The sequence below is a fragment of the Quercus suber genome, unplaced genomic scaffold (genome assembly GCF_002906115.3).
Source record: "Quercus suber isolate HL8 unplaced genomic scaffold, Cork oak 2.0 scaffold_269, whole genome shotgun sequence".
Lineage (NCBI taxonomy): Eukaryota > Viridiplantae > Streptophyta > Magnoliopsida > Fagales > Fagaceae > Quercus > Quercus suber.
The window spans coordinates 509,618-523,339 of NW_027069725.1; the positions used below are offsets into that span (position 1 = coordinate 509,618).

Sequence of the window (13,722 nt, forward strand, 5' to 3'; positions counted from 1 at the left end):
GTTCATTAGATTGAAAAATTGATTTAACAAAGGGAAGTTGATGCATTTTACCACTAAGGTAATGCTTACAGTGTGTTACAACAGCAGAAGTGAATTTGAATACATCAGAATGCTCAAGAGCAACAATAGCAGAATGTTTCTCTTGAGCTACTGAAGTTGAAAGCTGAAGGAGAAGCTTTGAGAGCTGTAGTGGATGAACCATGTATGAAAGAAGGAAGCTTGGATTGAAGCTTTAAGTAGATAGGAAAGACACCATTCTCACTCAGCCCCTGTAGAGGAGTCTCCCTGTAGGAATATCTTGAATTTTGAGCTCATTAGCATCAAAATGACATGAACAATTGTTGTGTAAACAGAATTTGTGCACAGATAAAAGGTTCATAGCAATTCTAGGGACATGCAACACATCTTTGAGAATGAATTTGTGGTATTTGGTATGAATAGAAGAGTTACCTATATTGTTGATTGGAAGAGCTTGACCATTCCCTATGTGACTTGTTCAGTACCCTTGTATTGAGACTGAGTTGAGAGATTGTTCAAGTTGGCTGTGAGATGATCTGAAGTACTAGAATCAGCCAACCATGGATCTTGATTACAAGTGATAGCAGCATTAGAAGCAGTAGCCATAGCTGCTAGTTTAGTTGGAAGATTTTTGCCTTGGTAAGAAAAATTCATCCTTTGATAACAATGTAGTGCAAGATGTCTAGATTTTCCTCAAATCTAACACACAAGCTAATTAGAATCAGTTCTATAGGATTGATTTCCAAACTGTGAATTAGTCTGGTTCTGATGTGGAGAGAAATTCTGATGTGGAGAATAATTCTGGTGTGAGGAACCACCATTGTTGTTGTTGTTGTATCTACCACCTCCCCTGCCTCTATTAGAGTTATTTTGACCTCTTCCTCTACCAGAACCTTGATTCAGAGAATTTCTTCCATTAGGCCTAGAATTAGAAGCAAACATAGCTAGAGATTGAGGTATATTCCCAAAATTCTCTGCCATTGCCAATTCTTCACTTTGCAACATAATAGAAAGTTGCGCATAAGTGATAGGATCACTTCTACTGCATATAGCTGAACAGAAGTGAGCAAATTCTTTAGGCAAGCCTCGAAGAACAATATAGAGCAGTTCTTCATTATCAACCACAACACCTACTGCGAGAAGCTTGTCCCTTGCAATCTTGATCTTCTACAAGAACTCATTCACAGTATCACTTCCTTTCTTGAGGCTTTGTAACTCAAGCTTCAAATTCAGAATATTGGCTCTTGAAGTAGAGGTGAATCTTTGTTCCAAATTATTCTAAACCTCTCAAGAACTTGTAATACCAACTGCAAGAGAAAATACTTGTGGAGTCGGTGTGATATTGATTAAAGAAAGTAAGGCCTTGTCTTTGATTTTCCAAGCTGAGTACTCAGGATTCACATTCACAGTGGAAAGACCTTATGTATCAAGAAGAAACTAGCATGGCTGTGGCATAGTGCCATCGATGTGATCAAACAATGAATAGGCTTCAAGAATGGTGACAAGCTGATGCCTCCATGGTATGTAATTTGTGTAGTCTAGCTTGATTGACATCAAGTTCAACATGTTAGAGAGAAGTAACAGTGGAGATTGTAATGGTGGAGTGTGAGTTATGGAAGGTGAGCTAGTGCTGGTTGAGGAAGCTGTGGAAGCCATGGATGATGGCTCTGATACCATGAAGAAAAACAAAAAAGCTTGAAAGAAAGAATGAAAATTTGAGAGAAAAGTTGAGTAGAATTCTCTAGAAATTGTATTTCTGAGCTTAAACTAAAATTACACAGTCTCTATTTATAGAGCTCTATAATTGCGCACATGGGTTTCTCACCCTAACAAGCTTCTAACCAAATATTCTAACAAACTCTATAAATATCTTAGTTTGCTACAAAAAAATATCTAGACAGAAAATATCTCAGAAGCTCAAGTGTGAAGACGAAGAGCAGAGCTGAAGAAGATTGATTAAGGCACTCAAGACGACGTCATGTTGTTCATCTAAGACAGTGAACTTGACACACTCCAAACGGCGTCGTGCTACTTATGGGAGAGCAATGTCGTCTTGGGAATAAGATAAACACGGGTTGACTTAACCAAACGATATCGTTTATTCTTAATGAAAAACGTCACCGTTTGGTAAGTGACCGTTAGCTAGCCGTTGCATCTACATTTGAATCTGGTCTTCTTCTTTCATCAATAGGTATATAAAGAGTAAGAGAGGGTAAGATATGGGTATATGAAGAGTAGGAGAGGGTATGGAAAACTCTCCCTCATTACTAAAGATAAGATTATAATTGAGATTAGTAGACAAACTCTGGCTTAGTAACTATCAAAAAAAAGTATTTATAGATATGTATTTTTTATTAATTGTATCTAATTACTCTATATATGTAAAACTAGAAGGCACAAATCTAACAATTTTCCTAAGGTACTCTAGTACCCAGAAAGGCTATTGCATACTATTGTTTACTATGAAAGTGTTTAGGGTTTGGTAAGTCAACCCTAACACAAAATATTATTTATATATAAAGTACATGATATTACTGTTTTGCCCCTGTTACTCTTTACACTCCCCCTTAAGCTAGAGAGTATATATCATACAATCCTAGCTTGTTACATAATACACCCAAACGAGTCTTACATAAGACTTTAGTAAATATATCAGCAATCTAGACTCTTGTAGAAACATATGGAGTAGCAATTACACCATCTTCTACTTTCTGCCGAGTAATATAACAATCTACTTCAATATGCTTCGTTCGCTCATGGAACACAGGATTGGAGGCAATATAAATTGCTACTTGATTATCACAATGCATGGTCATAGGCAGCTTCACAACAAATCTTAATTTCTCAAGTAAATGCTTAATCCACATAAGCTCACATGATGTGTATGCCATGGCTCTATACTCAGCCTCTGCACTGGACCTGGCAACAACAGTTTGTTTCTTACTTCTCCAAGTAATCAGATTTCCTCCCAAACAAGTGCAATACCCAATGGTGGATTTTCTATCTAACGGTGATCCAGCCCAATTAGCATCAGTGTAGGCTTCTACCCGTAGGTGACCATTAGCTTTATACAAAAGACCACAGCTTGGATGTGCTTTAAGATACCTCACAATTCGAATAACTGTCTCCCAATGTGGAAGGCGAGGATCTTTCATAAACTAGCTCAAAACACTAATTGCAAATGATATATCTGGGCGAGTAATTGTGATATAATTTAGTTTACCAACCAAACGACGATATCTCTCAGAATTAGATAACAGCTCCCCCTGATCTTCATACAATTTGACATTAGGATCCATAGGAGTCTCTACTGGTTTAGATCCTAACAAGCCAGTTTCTTACAAAATATCCAACACATACTTCCTTTGTGATAAACTAATGCTTTCTTTAGATCGTGCTATCTCAATACCCAAGAAATAACGAAATTTACCCAGATCCTTAGTTCGAAAGGAGTTTTGAAGGTATCTTTTCAAATCATCAATACCCTACTTGTCATCTCCAGTTATTATAATATCATCAACATATACTATCAACAAAATCTTTCTTCTATCAGAGGTATGAGAAAAAACAGAGTGATCGGAATGGCAACATCGCAATCCAAACTTTAACACTACTTCACTGAATTTACCAAACCAAGCTCTGGGAGATTGTTTAAGACCATAGATGACCTTATGCAACCTACATACTTTTCCAGACTCCCCCTGAGCAACAAACCCAGGTGATTGCTCCATATACACCTCCTCCAAATAGTCATTCAAGAAGGCATTTTTAACATCTAACTGAAATAATGGTCAACCCAAATTAGTAGCCAAGAAGATCGAAATCCAAGGAGATGTAAATCTGGACAGATGAAATTTTAGCAACAAGTGAGAATGTCTCAACATAGTCAACATCATATGTCTAGGTATAACCTTTGGCAACCAAGCGAGTCTTCAAACGCTCAATAGAACTATCAGGCAAATACTTCACAGTATACACCCAACGACAACCAACAGTAATTTTCCCTGGAGGACGAGTACCTAAAGACCAAGTAGCATTTTCAAACAGGGCAGACATTTCTGCCTTCATAGCAAATTTCCAACCAGAGATGGACATAGTCTCCTGGATAGACTTAGGAACAACAGTAAAATTCTAGGATATGGTAAAGGCATGAAGAGAGGAAGACAAGTGACCATAAGAGACAAACTGAGAGATAGGGTGAGAGGTACAAGAACGCTTACCTTTGTGCAAAGCAATTGGAAGAGAGGCAAATCAGGAGTCGGATCACTAGGTGGGGTAGAAGTCTTTGTTGGAGGTTTCTGCCGACGACAATATACCTGGAGTGGTTTTTGAGGAGATTCAATAGGAGACACAGGTGGTAGGAGAGGAAGACAAAGAGGAGAATTGTCACTAGCAACCGAAGGAGAGAAATAGGGTTGAGATTCATCAAATGTGACATCAGCACTAATGAAACGACGCCGAAGAGTAGGCGAGTAACATTGGTATCCTTTTTTAGTACGAGAATACCCAAGAAAAACACATTTAATGGATCTAGGATCAAGTTTGTTACTCCTTGGACCTAAGATATGAACATAGCACACACAACCAAAGATCTTAGGAGGTAAATGAAACAAAGGTGCATCAGGAGAGAGCACATTATAAGGGATCTAACCACCTAGAACAATGGAAGGCATACGATTAATTATGTGACAGGTAGTGAGAACAGCATCACTCCAATAGGATTTGGGAACACGCATATGAAACTTTAAGGCACAAGTGACCTCTAACAAATGACGCATTTTGCGTTCAGCAACACCATTTTGTTGTGGAGTATGGGGGCATGAAGATTGGTGAATTATACCATGATCATCAAAAAATTGAGACAGATGTATGAAAATATTCACGAGCATTATCAGACTGAAAAATACGCAGTGAAGCATTAAACGGAGTCTTTATTTTCATATAAAATGATTTGAAAATTGAGTACAATTCAGAACGTTTTTTCATAAGATAAAGATAGGTGACTCTAGAATAATTATCAACAAAAATGACAAAATATCTAAATCCCATCAATGAGGGAGTATTTATTGGACCCCAAATATCAAAATGAACTAAATGAAAAGGACTACTAACACGACTCTCATGCCTAGAGGCAAAAGGCACCCTATGGTGTTTACCCAACCGACATGCTTCACATTGTAAAGACTCAATTTGACAACACGACGGAACTAAAGACTTCAAATTCTTGAGAGATGGATGACCAAGGCAACAATGATGCTAAAGAGGCGAGATAGACAAATGAGCAGCCACTAAACAGGAAGAACCACATCGATCCAAGTAATAAAGTCCACCGGCTTCATGCCCTCCACCAATAATCTTCCCCGTCTTGAGATCCTGAAAGATTCAATGAGTGGATAAAAAAATGGCAGCACAATTCAAAATTTTAGTAAGCTTACTAATTGACAAAAGGTTAAACGGAAAATCATAAATATATAAGACAGAAGAGAGAGAAAGATTAGGACTAAGATTGGTAGTGTCCAAATCAGAAACTGTAGTGGCTGAGCCATCTGCCAATGTAACATTAGGAAGACTACTAGATTGCTCAAGGTGAGAGAGTAAACATGAGGTACCTGTCATACGATTAGTAGCACCTGAGTCAATGACCCAAGGGTCTTGAGTGGCAAGACAAGCAGCAGAAGTACCTTGTTGAGCCAAAGTAGCATTAGAATCAGACCTAACAAAATTGGAATGTAGAGACAAGAGGCGATTGTACTCTTCCTCAAGAATAGAGACTACTATGGATGTTGGTGGAAGTGACTGTGAAGGCGATTCTTGAACTTGAAAACTAGCTTGGTGAGCCGAGGGTTTACCATACAACTCCCAACAAAAGTCTATTGTATGATTCTCACCATGACAATAAGTGCACTTATGAAGACCACGTCCTTTACCACGAACCCCTGGTTCACTACCACGGTCCCCTTGGTCACAACCTCGACGGCCTCGGCCCCCACGACCTCGACCTCCACGATCACCTCTATTACTTCCCATATAAGTGGTAAAGGCAGATTTATCACCAGAAGGTAATGCATCAGTATTGGAGGAATAGAAAGGATCAATACTCGAATCAGATAATGTGGCCTGTCGAAGTCTACCAAAAACTTCACTCAATGAAGGGAGGTCTGGACTAGCTAAAATTTGTGATTTTACTAGATTCAAACTTTTAGGCAATCCAGAGAGGAAGCGAGCAACATGCATAGAATCTCATTGTTTCTTCATAATTTTAATGTCAGAGGAGATAGGTTGATAAATATTGAGTTCTTCACATACACCCTTAAACTTGTTATAATAGTCTTCCAAAGACATAGCACTTAAAACTCAAGGAGAAATAATTTTGATGAAGATCATAAATCAGCTTCAAATTGTTAACACCAGAGTAAAGTTCCTTGGCTTGTTCCCAAACAAGTTTAGCAATTGGTAAGAAAACCAAACTACAAATGATCTTAGACTCCATGCAATATCACAAACAACTCCTAATTTGTGCATCTTTAGCTCTCCAATCAGCAAATTTAGAGTCTGTAGGTACAGGAGGTTCCTTAATCATGTAATTAAACTTCTTTCTATCAAAAAGAAAGACTTCAACCGCCTGTGCCCACTGAGCATAATTACTACCATTTAGACAAATGGAGGTAATTGATAACATATCAGGAGATAAGAAATAATTAGGAGGCTGAACACTATTTTAGGACTCCATAATAGCAATTTGAAGAACAAACTAACACTAAAGAAATATGTTGAACTGAATTAAAACAAACTCCAACCAACAACCAATGTACTTCAACCAATTAGCCACACCAACAACAACTCATCTATCAAAGAATCAACACCAAACTATTCCAAAAAAAAAAAAAGGCAGCAACAAATCCATACCAACACCAAAATGAAATGCCCAATCCACCACTAAACATCAACCTAAGGCTGCCTGAACAAATAATCAGAGAACATATTGAAGAAGAGAAGAAAAATCAAACCATGGTTGAAAAATCAGATCTTTGGTTGAAACCCTCAATTGAAAAACTCTAGCAGCAGCACGAGGACCGGCGAGTAAGCTAGGTTGGGTCGCCGGAGGAGGGCAAGTAAAAAATCTGCCTCTCTCGCGATCAGGCGACGTCGATCTGGTGTCGCGAGACTGGAGAGAGGGTCACTGGCGCTGGACAACTCCTTTAACCACTAAATCGAGATCATCGGAGGTCTCTATTAGGGTCGTCGGAGCTAGCGAGTAAGGTTATGGTTGCTGACGACAACAATATCGGTGAGTGGTGGTCAGAGGGTTAACAGCAGCGGCGGGTTGGTGGCTCTAATACCATATTGTTTACTGTGAAAGTGTTTAGGGTTTGATAAGTCAACCCTAACACATAAAATATTATCTATATATAAAGTACATGATATTACTGTTTTGCCCTTATTACTCGTAACATATAGCATCTCCTTTATAACTTAATGAGATGGTATGTAGTTCAAACAACATCACCCCAAGTGTTTAGTACCTGGATATTGAACAATAAGGTGTGAATAACATCCAAAAAATAGTGATGCTTTTGTTTAGCAACACCATTTTGTTGACAGGTTTGAGGTTGTGGCATGACTAATCTGATGAGTAATACTAAATTGAACCGAAGAACATTAATGCACTTATTAAATTGGACATATTCATTGTAGAATTCAAACCTCCCATTCAAAAAATATTAAAAAAAGAAAACTGTCATTTGAGAATAATCATCAACAAAAATGCATCAAAATAAATAAATTTATTCAAAGTAAAAATGGGAAAAGACCCTATATGTCTGTGACTATATCAAACGATTCAGATTGACAACTATGACTAATACTCAAAAAGGAACTACAGTGATGCTTTCCTAATCTCCCTTCTTCACACTCAGAGAAATATTACCATATTTCTCATGAACCTAATAAATATTACTTTGATGCGTAAAAGATTTTGCAATAGAGTCACCAATTTTTCTTAGGAGAGTTGCAAAATTTTATTGTACATAAAAATGGAATCATAACCATCCCCATCTTCATAAATTGGTACCTTGTATTAAAAGGGTTATTAGTCAAATATTTTAATTTTCTTTTTCCAAAGAAATATTTTCACATTGTGTGCTCAAGCTAGACACTTTCAACTATCTTTCAACTTTCTTGAGGTCATTTTTTAGGCATAACATCATCCTGAGCCTATACAAAATAATAATAAATAACTCTCATGTTGTGCACATCTAAATTAATAAATACATAATCATAAAGTTATTTTGTCTGTTGCTAATCCAAAACTTTGTTTTGTGGGAGTAGATTATCTCTAAGGAAGTTTGAATGTCCATGATTTAGCCGCTATTCAGTAATTCTTTAGATCAGGAATCTTGTGTTTTATTTGATATCAAACTTTCTTTCTACAAGACATTGAATTGAGTTTTTGAATTGATTGGAATTTTGTGGCTAGTTTAAGAATCTACATTTGCATTGCAGGTAATCCTCTAGATTTTTTTTCTTTTCTTTTTTTCCTTGAGGAAGCTAATATTAAATTTCTGAACTCCTATCTTTCCCTTTACTAATGAACTGGTTTTGTATCAAGTCACGATAGCCTGTCATCATATTGATAATCTGTTAAGTGATACTTGTGTTAAAGAATCCGTGGGCTACAAAGCAAGTCTTAGATGAGGATGGTTGGCTAAGCACTGGTGATATAGGTTGGATTGCTCCTCACCATTCAACAGGTCGAAGTAGTCATTGTAGTGGTGTGGTTGTTCTCGAAGGACATGCCAAGGATACCATAGTACTCTTGACTGGTATACCACAAGCTTAAAATCATTAACACTGTGGTCATAGATCTTTCTTGCTAACAATTTAGACTCTCTCTCTTAACCCTGCTTCTCACCATTTTCTCATATTAATTAAATTTATTTATGTTGGAGAAAATAGGTGAAAACATTGAACCAGTAGAACTTGAAGAAGCTGCCCTTAGAAGTGGTCTAATTCAACAAATAGTTGTTATCGGCCAGGTGGAGTTTAACGAACTTTGTTACTGCCTTTGGGCTCACTTTCTTGAGTTTTAGTAGACTAAATTCTTCCACTAATTATCTGTTATATGGTGGCTTTCATATCATACAGGATCAACGTCGTCTTGGAGCTATTATTGTTCCAAACAAAGAAGAGGTTCTATTGGCAGCAAAGAAACTGTCTATTGTAGATGTCATTGCCTCTGATCTAAGTAAGGAAAAGATGACCCGCCTGTTACATGAAGAATTGAAAAAGTGGTAAGGCTTCTTTTATCTTCAATTTTTTTTTTTTAATAACGCGCCCGCACACGTGTTGTGGGGGTGGGCGCTGTTTATCAATTACATTAAAGTGCCCCTCAAGTTGTTAGAGAGCACTTCCTCCTCCCATAATAATGAGATGGAAGGTGAGATTGTGGATTCAAGATCCACTGGATGCATGAGTGAATTTTTTTTTTTTTTTTTTTAAGTAATAATTAATAGCAGTTTGTGTGTGTGTGTGACTTACCAAAAAACATCATGATCTTAAAAGATTTGGATTGTTTATTGTGCATTTGAGCAATGATTTTGGGTACCAATGACCTCGTATTGGCAAGCAAGGAATAACTAAGTCTTAATTTGCCACACCCTTTATAATTTATAATTTTCTGAGCTGTGTTTGAATTATGCAAAGTATGAGGGAGGGGGTGGAAATTTTTTTTTTTTCATTTGCTTGGCAGTTAAGTTGTGCACCTGGCAAGTTTAGAACCTACACTCTCTCCACACTTATGGTGAGTTGCAAATATGCCATTAGGCTCAAAGACCATTGGTTAGGTGAGGAAAATGATTGAAATTGGCTTACTTTATCATGCACTTGAACCAAATTTATTTCCTATGCGTCACACTTTTTTGAGAGGCGAATGGAGTTTAGTAATTCAAAATAAATGTTAAATGGAACTGTTAAACTGCCAGTGTATCTAATAATTCCTTCTAGATTTCTAAAATGACATAGCTAAGATAAAGTATTTACCATTTTGAATTCATTGGATTGAGCATCTTAAAAAAATAAAAATAAAAATAAAACAAAAATGGCAATTCCTTTGTTAAATGAGATGTTAAAGAACTTCCACTCCTTTGTTCACCCTTCCCCCAATTTAATTATAGGGAGTACTAGTTTAATAGAAGTAGAAACATTGAGAAGGGGGAATGAAAACTTGACCACAAAGAGATATTAAAGATTGATCATTTTTAAGTATCTTGAATCAATAATTCATTCGTATGGAAATTGAGGAGGGTGTGGCCCATAAAATAAGAGTAGAGTAAATGAAATGAAGAAACACATTAATAGTATTATGCGATCGAAGAATACATATTTCTATTAGACCAACTATACTTCACGTTATACATTGTTGGGCTTTTAGAAGCAACATATTCTTTAAATAAGCATAGTTGAAATTAGAATGTTAAGACAAGAAAGTTAAAATCCTAGGAATGATAAGGAATGAAGTTTAAAGGTGGAGGTGGCCCCTTGAGAAAAAGATGAGGTAAAGTGGCTGAAAATAGATAAGACATATGCAACAAAAACCAATTAACGTGCGTAAGAAAGAGGAAATTTAATTCAAGTTGGAGAAGGCGTTGAACAAATAGGGTGAACTTAGTTGGAAAAGGATATGATGAGTAGAGAGGTGATAAGGAGTATGATTTTACATAAGATGGAATGGCTGGAAGCCTGGAAGGACAAATCTGGTGAAGAAAAAACTGACTCAATTGAGTTGGGTAGCTATTACTGGAATTTCTTTATGGCTTTCTTTGATTCTCTTATTATAAAGTTTGCTTTTTTTTTTCTTTTTCTTTTTTTGTATGACTACACATGTTGAAATTGTGCTTTTTTCTGTTTCATCGAGGCGTTAAAATTATATTATTAGGGGGGAAAAAGGTAATAGAGTTCATTGTGCTAAAGTTTTTATCAGTTTTATGGTTCTGTTTTTTCCTTTTCCATGCAGGACTTCGGAGTGTTCATTTCAAATAGGACCAATACTCGTAGTGGACGTGCCCTTCACGGTAAGATAATTTAACTATCATTAAATCATAAAATGCCATTGACATGTCTATTTAATCTGTAACTGTCATACTCTGATAACTATTTGATTGCAGATTGATAATGGTTTAATGACTCCAACAATGAAAATTCGAAGGGACAAAGTTGTAGCTCAGTACAGGGAGCAAATAGACAAGCTCTACAAGTAAAATTTCCTCTCGTAAATTTACCAATATGCCATGGACCTTATGTATGAACCATATATCAAGTCCTTGAGACGGCCAGTCCCAGTCTCTGCAAGTTACCAGCTATGATTTCTATCTCTATTACACAATTAAAGCTGCGTTTTGTAACTATACTTTTTAATTTTATTTTGAGAAGATGGAAACTCTACTTGCGTAATATATTTTTATGAAAAATTGCATTTGGTATTATGTTGAACCTTTTACTAGAAAGTAATTTTGTTAAATGAAATTGTGTTTGGTTTTTATGAATTGCATAGTGCATTTTTCCACATTAAACCAAAAATTAATTGGATGACCATGGTAACAAAAAATAATAATTATCATAAATTGTACACATTTAAATTCACATTCATTACATAAAATCCAAAAAATAAAATTTTCAAATATTCTGCATAAAATTGGTGATAATTACTTAATATACAATCACCATTAGTGATAGAAATAAAATAATAATATCAAAATACATAATGCCTGTGAAATTACAAAGACAACAATAACAACTGTATATAATCCACTATTGTTCTCCCTTACGGGATATTGAATATATATGATGTACTTGCATCATGCATGTATGTATGATTTATGTGATGTTGTGTGTGTCTTCTAATGTATTGGAATCCTCTCTATTTGAAATTGATGCATTTTATATTTCAAAATAAATATTACAAATTTAAAGGTGTATATAGTCAATTGCGGTTTCAAAAATATTTTTCAGGATCGTCATTAAGAAATTTAAATTATATAAAATTTAATAAAAAGAGAACATATTTGACCAAAAAAAACAAACACAAATATATAAAGTCTTACGATTTCTTTCTACGAATTTTCTTATATTTTGACATTATTGCATGATAATCTCATTATCAATGTTGCAAGTTATATTTCTTTTAAAATTTTAGTTAGATAAAAATTTTCTTGGACTTTTTCCTTTTGTTTATAAGGACCGAATATATTGTTAAATGGACCAAAGTTTAAGAACAAAATTTTGCTACAAATTTAGTTATATCTTAAGGCTACAATTTTCACTAAAAAAAATTAACATGGCTACATATTTTAAAAATCTAACCATTAAATTGCATGTTCATTATGTTTTTAAAATACATGTAAATTTCATGTCAATCGAATGTTATTTACAATTTGATCCATAAAAGTATTTTTTATGTATAATTTTAGACTACAAAATGTTAAAATTTAAAAATTTGATTGATGGCATAAATATTGATCTTTAATCTTCTTGAAAATTTTCAAGTATGGATGATATAAGAAGAAAATGTAATTCAATAGTAAATTTGTCTCAATTCACATCCAATAAAAAAAAATATTATATTGAGTAGAGTTGTAGCTTTTGTTTACAACCAAGTTTGTTCTCATATTTAATTATGTTGGAACAAACAAATTTTAGGGTGGTCACAAATATTTTTTAAGGATAAAAAAAATCATAATTTTCTTAAAATTTATATATAATAATTATTTTTTTTTCCCAAGTTTGGGTGGTCCTGTGAACACCCTAGACTCAATGTGAAGCAACCAGTGTATACAATACCATATGATTTAAAATTTTAAATAATATAACATATGTACATTATCATATTCAAATAATAAAATACTAACCTTGTCGCACACACAAACTCTGAGGGTTTTTTATGTGTCATAAGTTTTCATTCATTCTAATTTAAGGTGCAAACTTTGATACAACCAAAAGTTCATGAGGCTAGCTAGCTTCAAAAAATGAACAAATCCACACACAAACATATGATTTCAATGCTATTTCGATTAAGCTAGTAAATTGTTGTCTATATTATCTATTTTATTAGAAATTCAAGGTTGATGTATTTTATACTAACAAAAACACTTAGAAGTATTTTACTTTTTTTTTTTTGTGGGTATATTACTTTTTTTTTGTGCTATATCAACCACGAATTATGATGAATGGAAACTATTGACATTCTGCGAAGATGCTAGTCTATAGTTAATGTCTTTAAAAATATTTGGAAGTAACACACATTTGAAACTCCAATTACTTTTTACTTTCTATGTTTTCACTTTTTTTTTTTTTTTTAAATGACGTTTTATCAAATAATAGTTGAAAAAAATATGGCAAAATTGTGTACACACCCACTTTGGATTTTAACATGTACATAGATAGGGATAAGATAATAGACAAATTATTGAGCCACGGGTTCAAACCCCACCTACTCCTCCACACTACATGATTAAAAAAAATTTAAAAATTAACATATTAAACTATCTAAATAGTTAAATTTTGTATTATAAAAAAAAAAGTTAAAATTGTTTAGCGTATAATTTTAACTACTTTCATTTTATATCCTAGTACAAATATCAACCAAATAACAACAAAATTACATGATGTCTTTAATATGTAGTAGCAACAAACCAATATCTTGTTCCTACA

General features: G+C 34.6%; 1 protein-coding gene across 1 annotated transcript; it reads left to right on the plus strand.

Moving 5' to 3' along the window:
• Window positions 1-6,677: 6,677 nt before the first annotated feature.
• Window positions 6,678-11,273, plus strand: LOC136070909 (probable acyl-activating enzyme 16, chloroplastic). The gene is made up of 6 exons (XM_065781531.1): window positions 6,678-6,683; window positions 8,681-8,840; window positions 8,974-9,053; window positions 9,163-9,308; window positions 11,030-11,087; window positions 11,181-11,273. Exons 1-6 carry the CDS (start codon window positions 6,678-6,680, stop codon window positions 11,271-11,273), a joined length of 543 nt encoding a protein of 180 aa, XP_065637603.1.
• The last annotated feature ends 2,449 nt before the right edge of the window (window positions 11,274-13,722 follow it).

Excerpts from the sequence above, each read along its gene's own strand:
- LOC136070909 (XM_065781531.1), top strand. Across the intron at positions 8,841-8,973 it reads TACCATAGTACTCTTGACTG|GTGAAAACATTGAACCAGTA; the intron begins GTATACCACAAG and ends TGGAGAAAATAG. Across the intron at positions 11,088-11,180 it reads TAGTGGACGTGCCCTTCACG|ATTGATAATGGTTTAATGAC; the intron begins GTAAGATAATTT and ends ATTTGATTGCAG.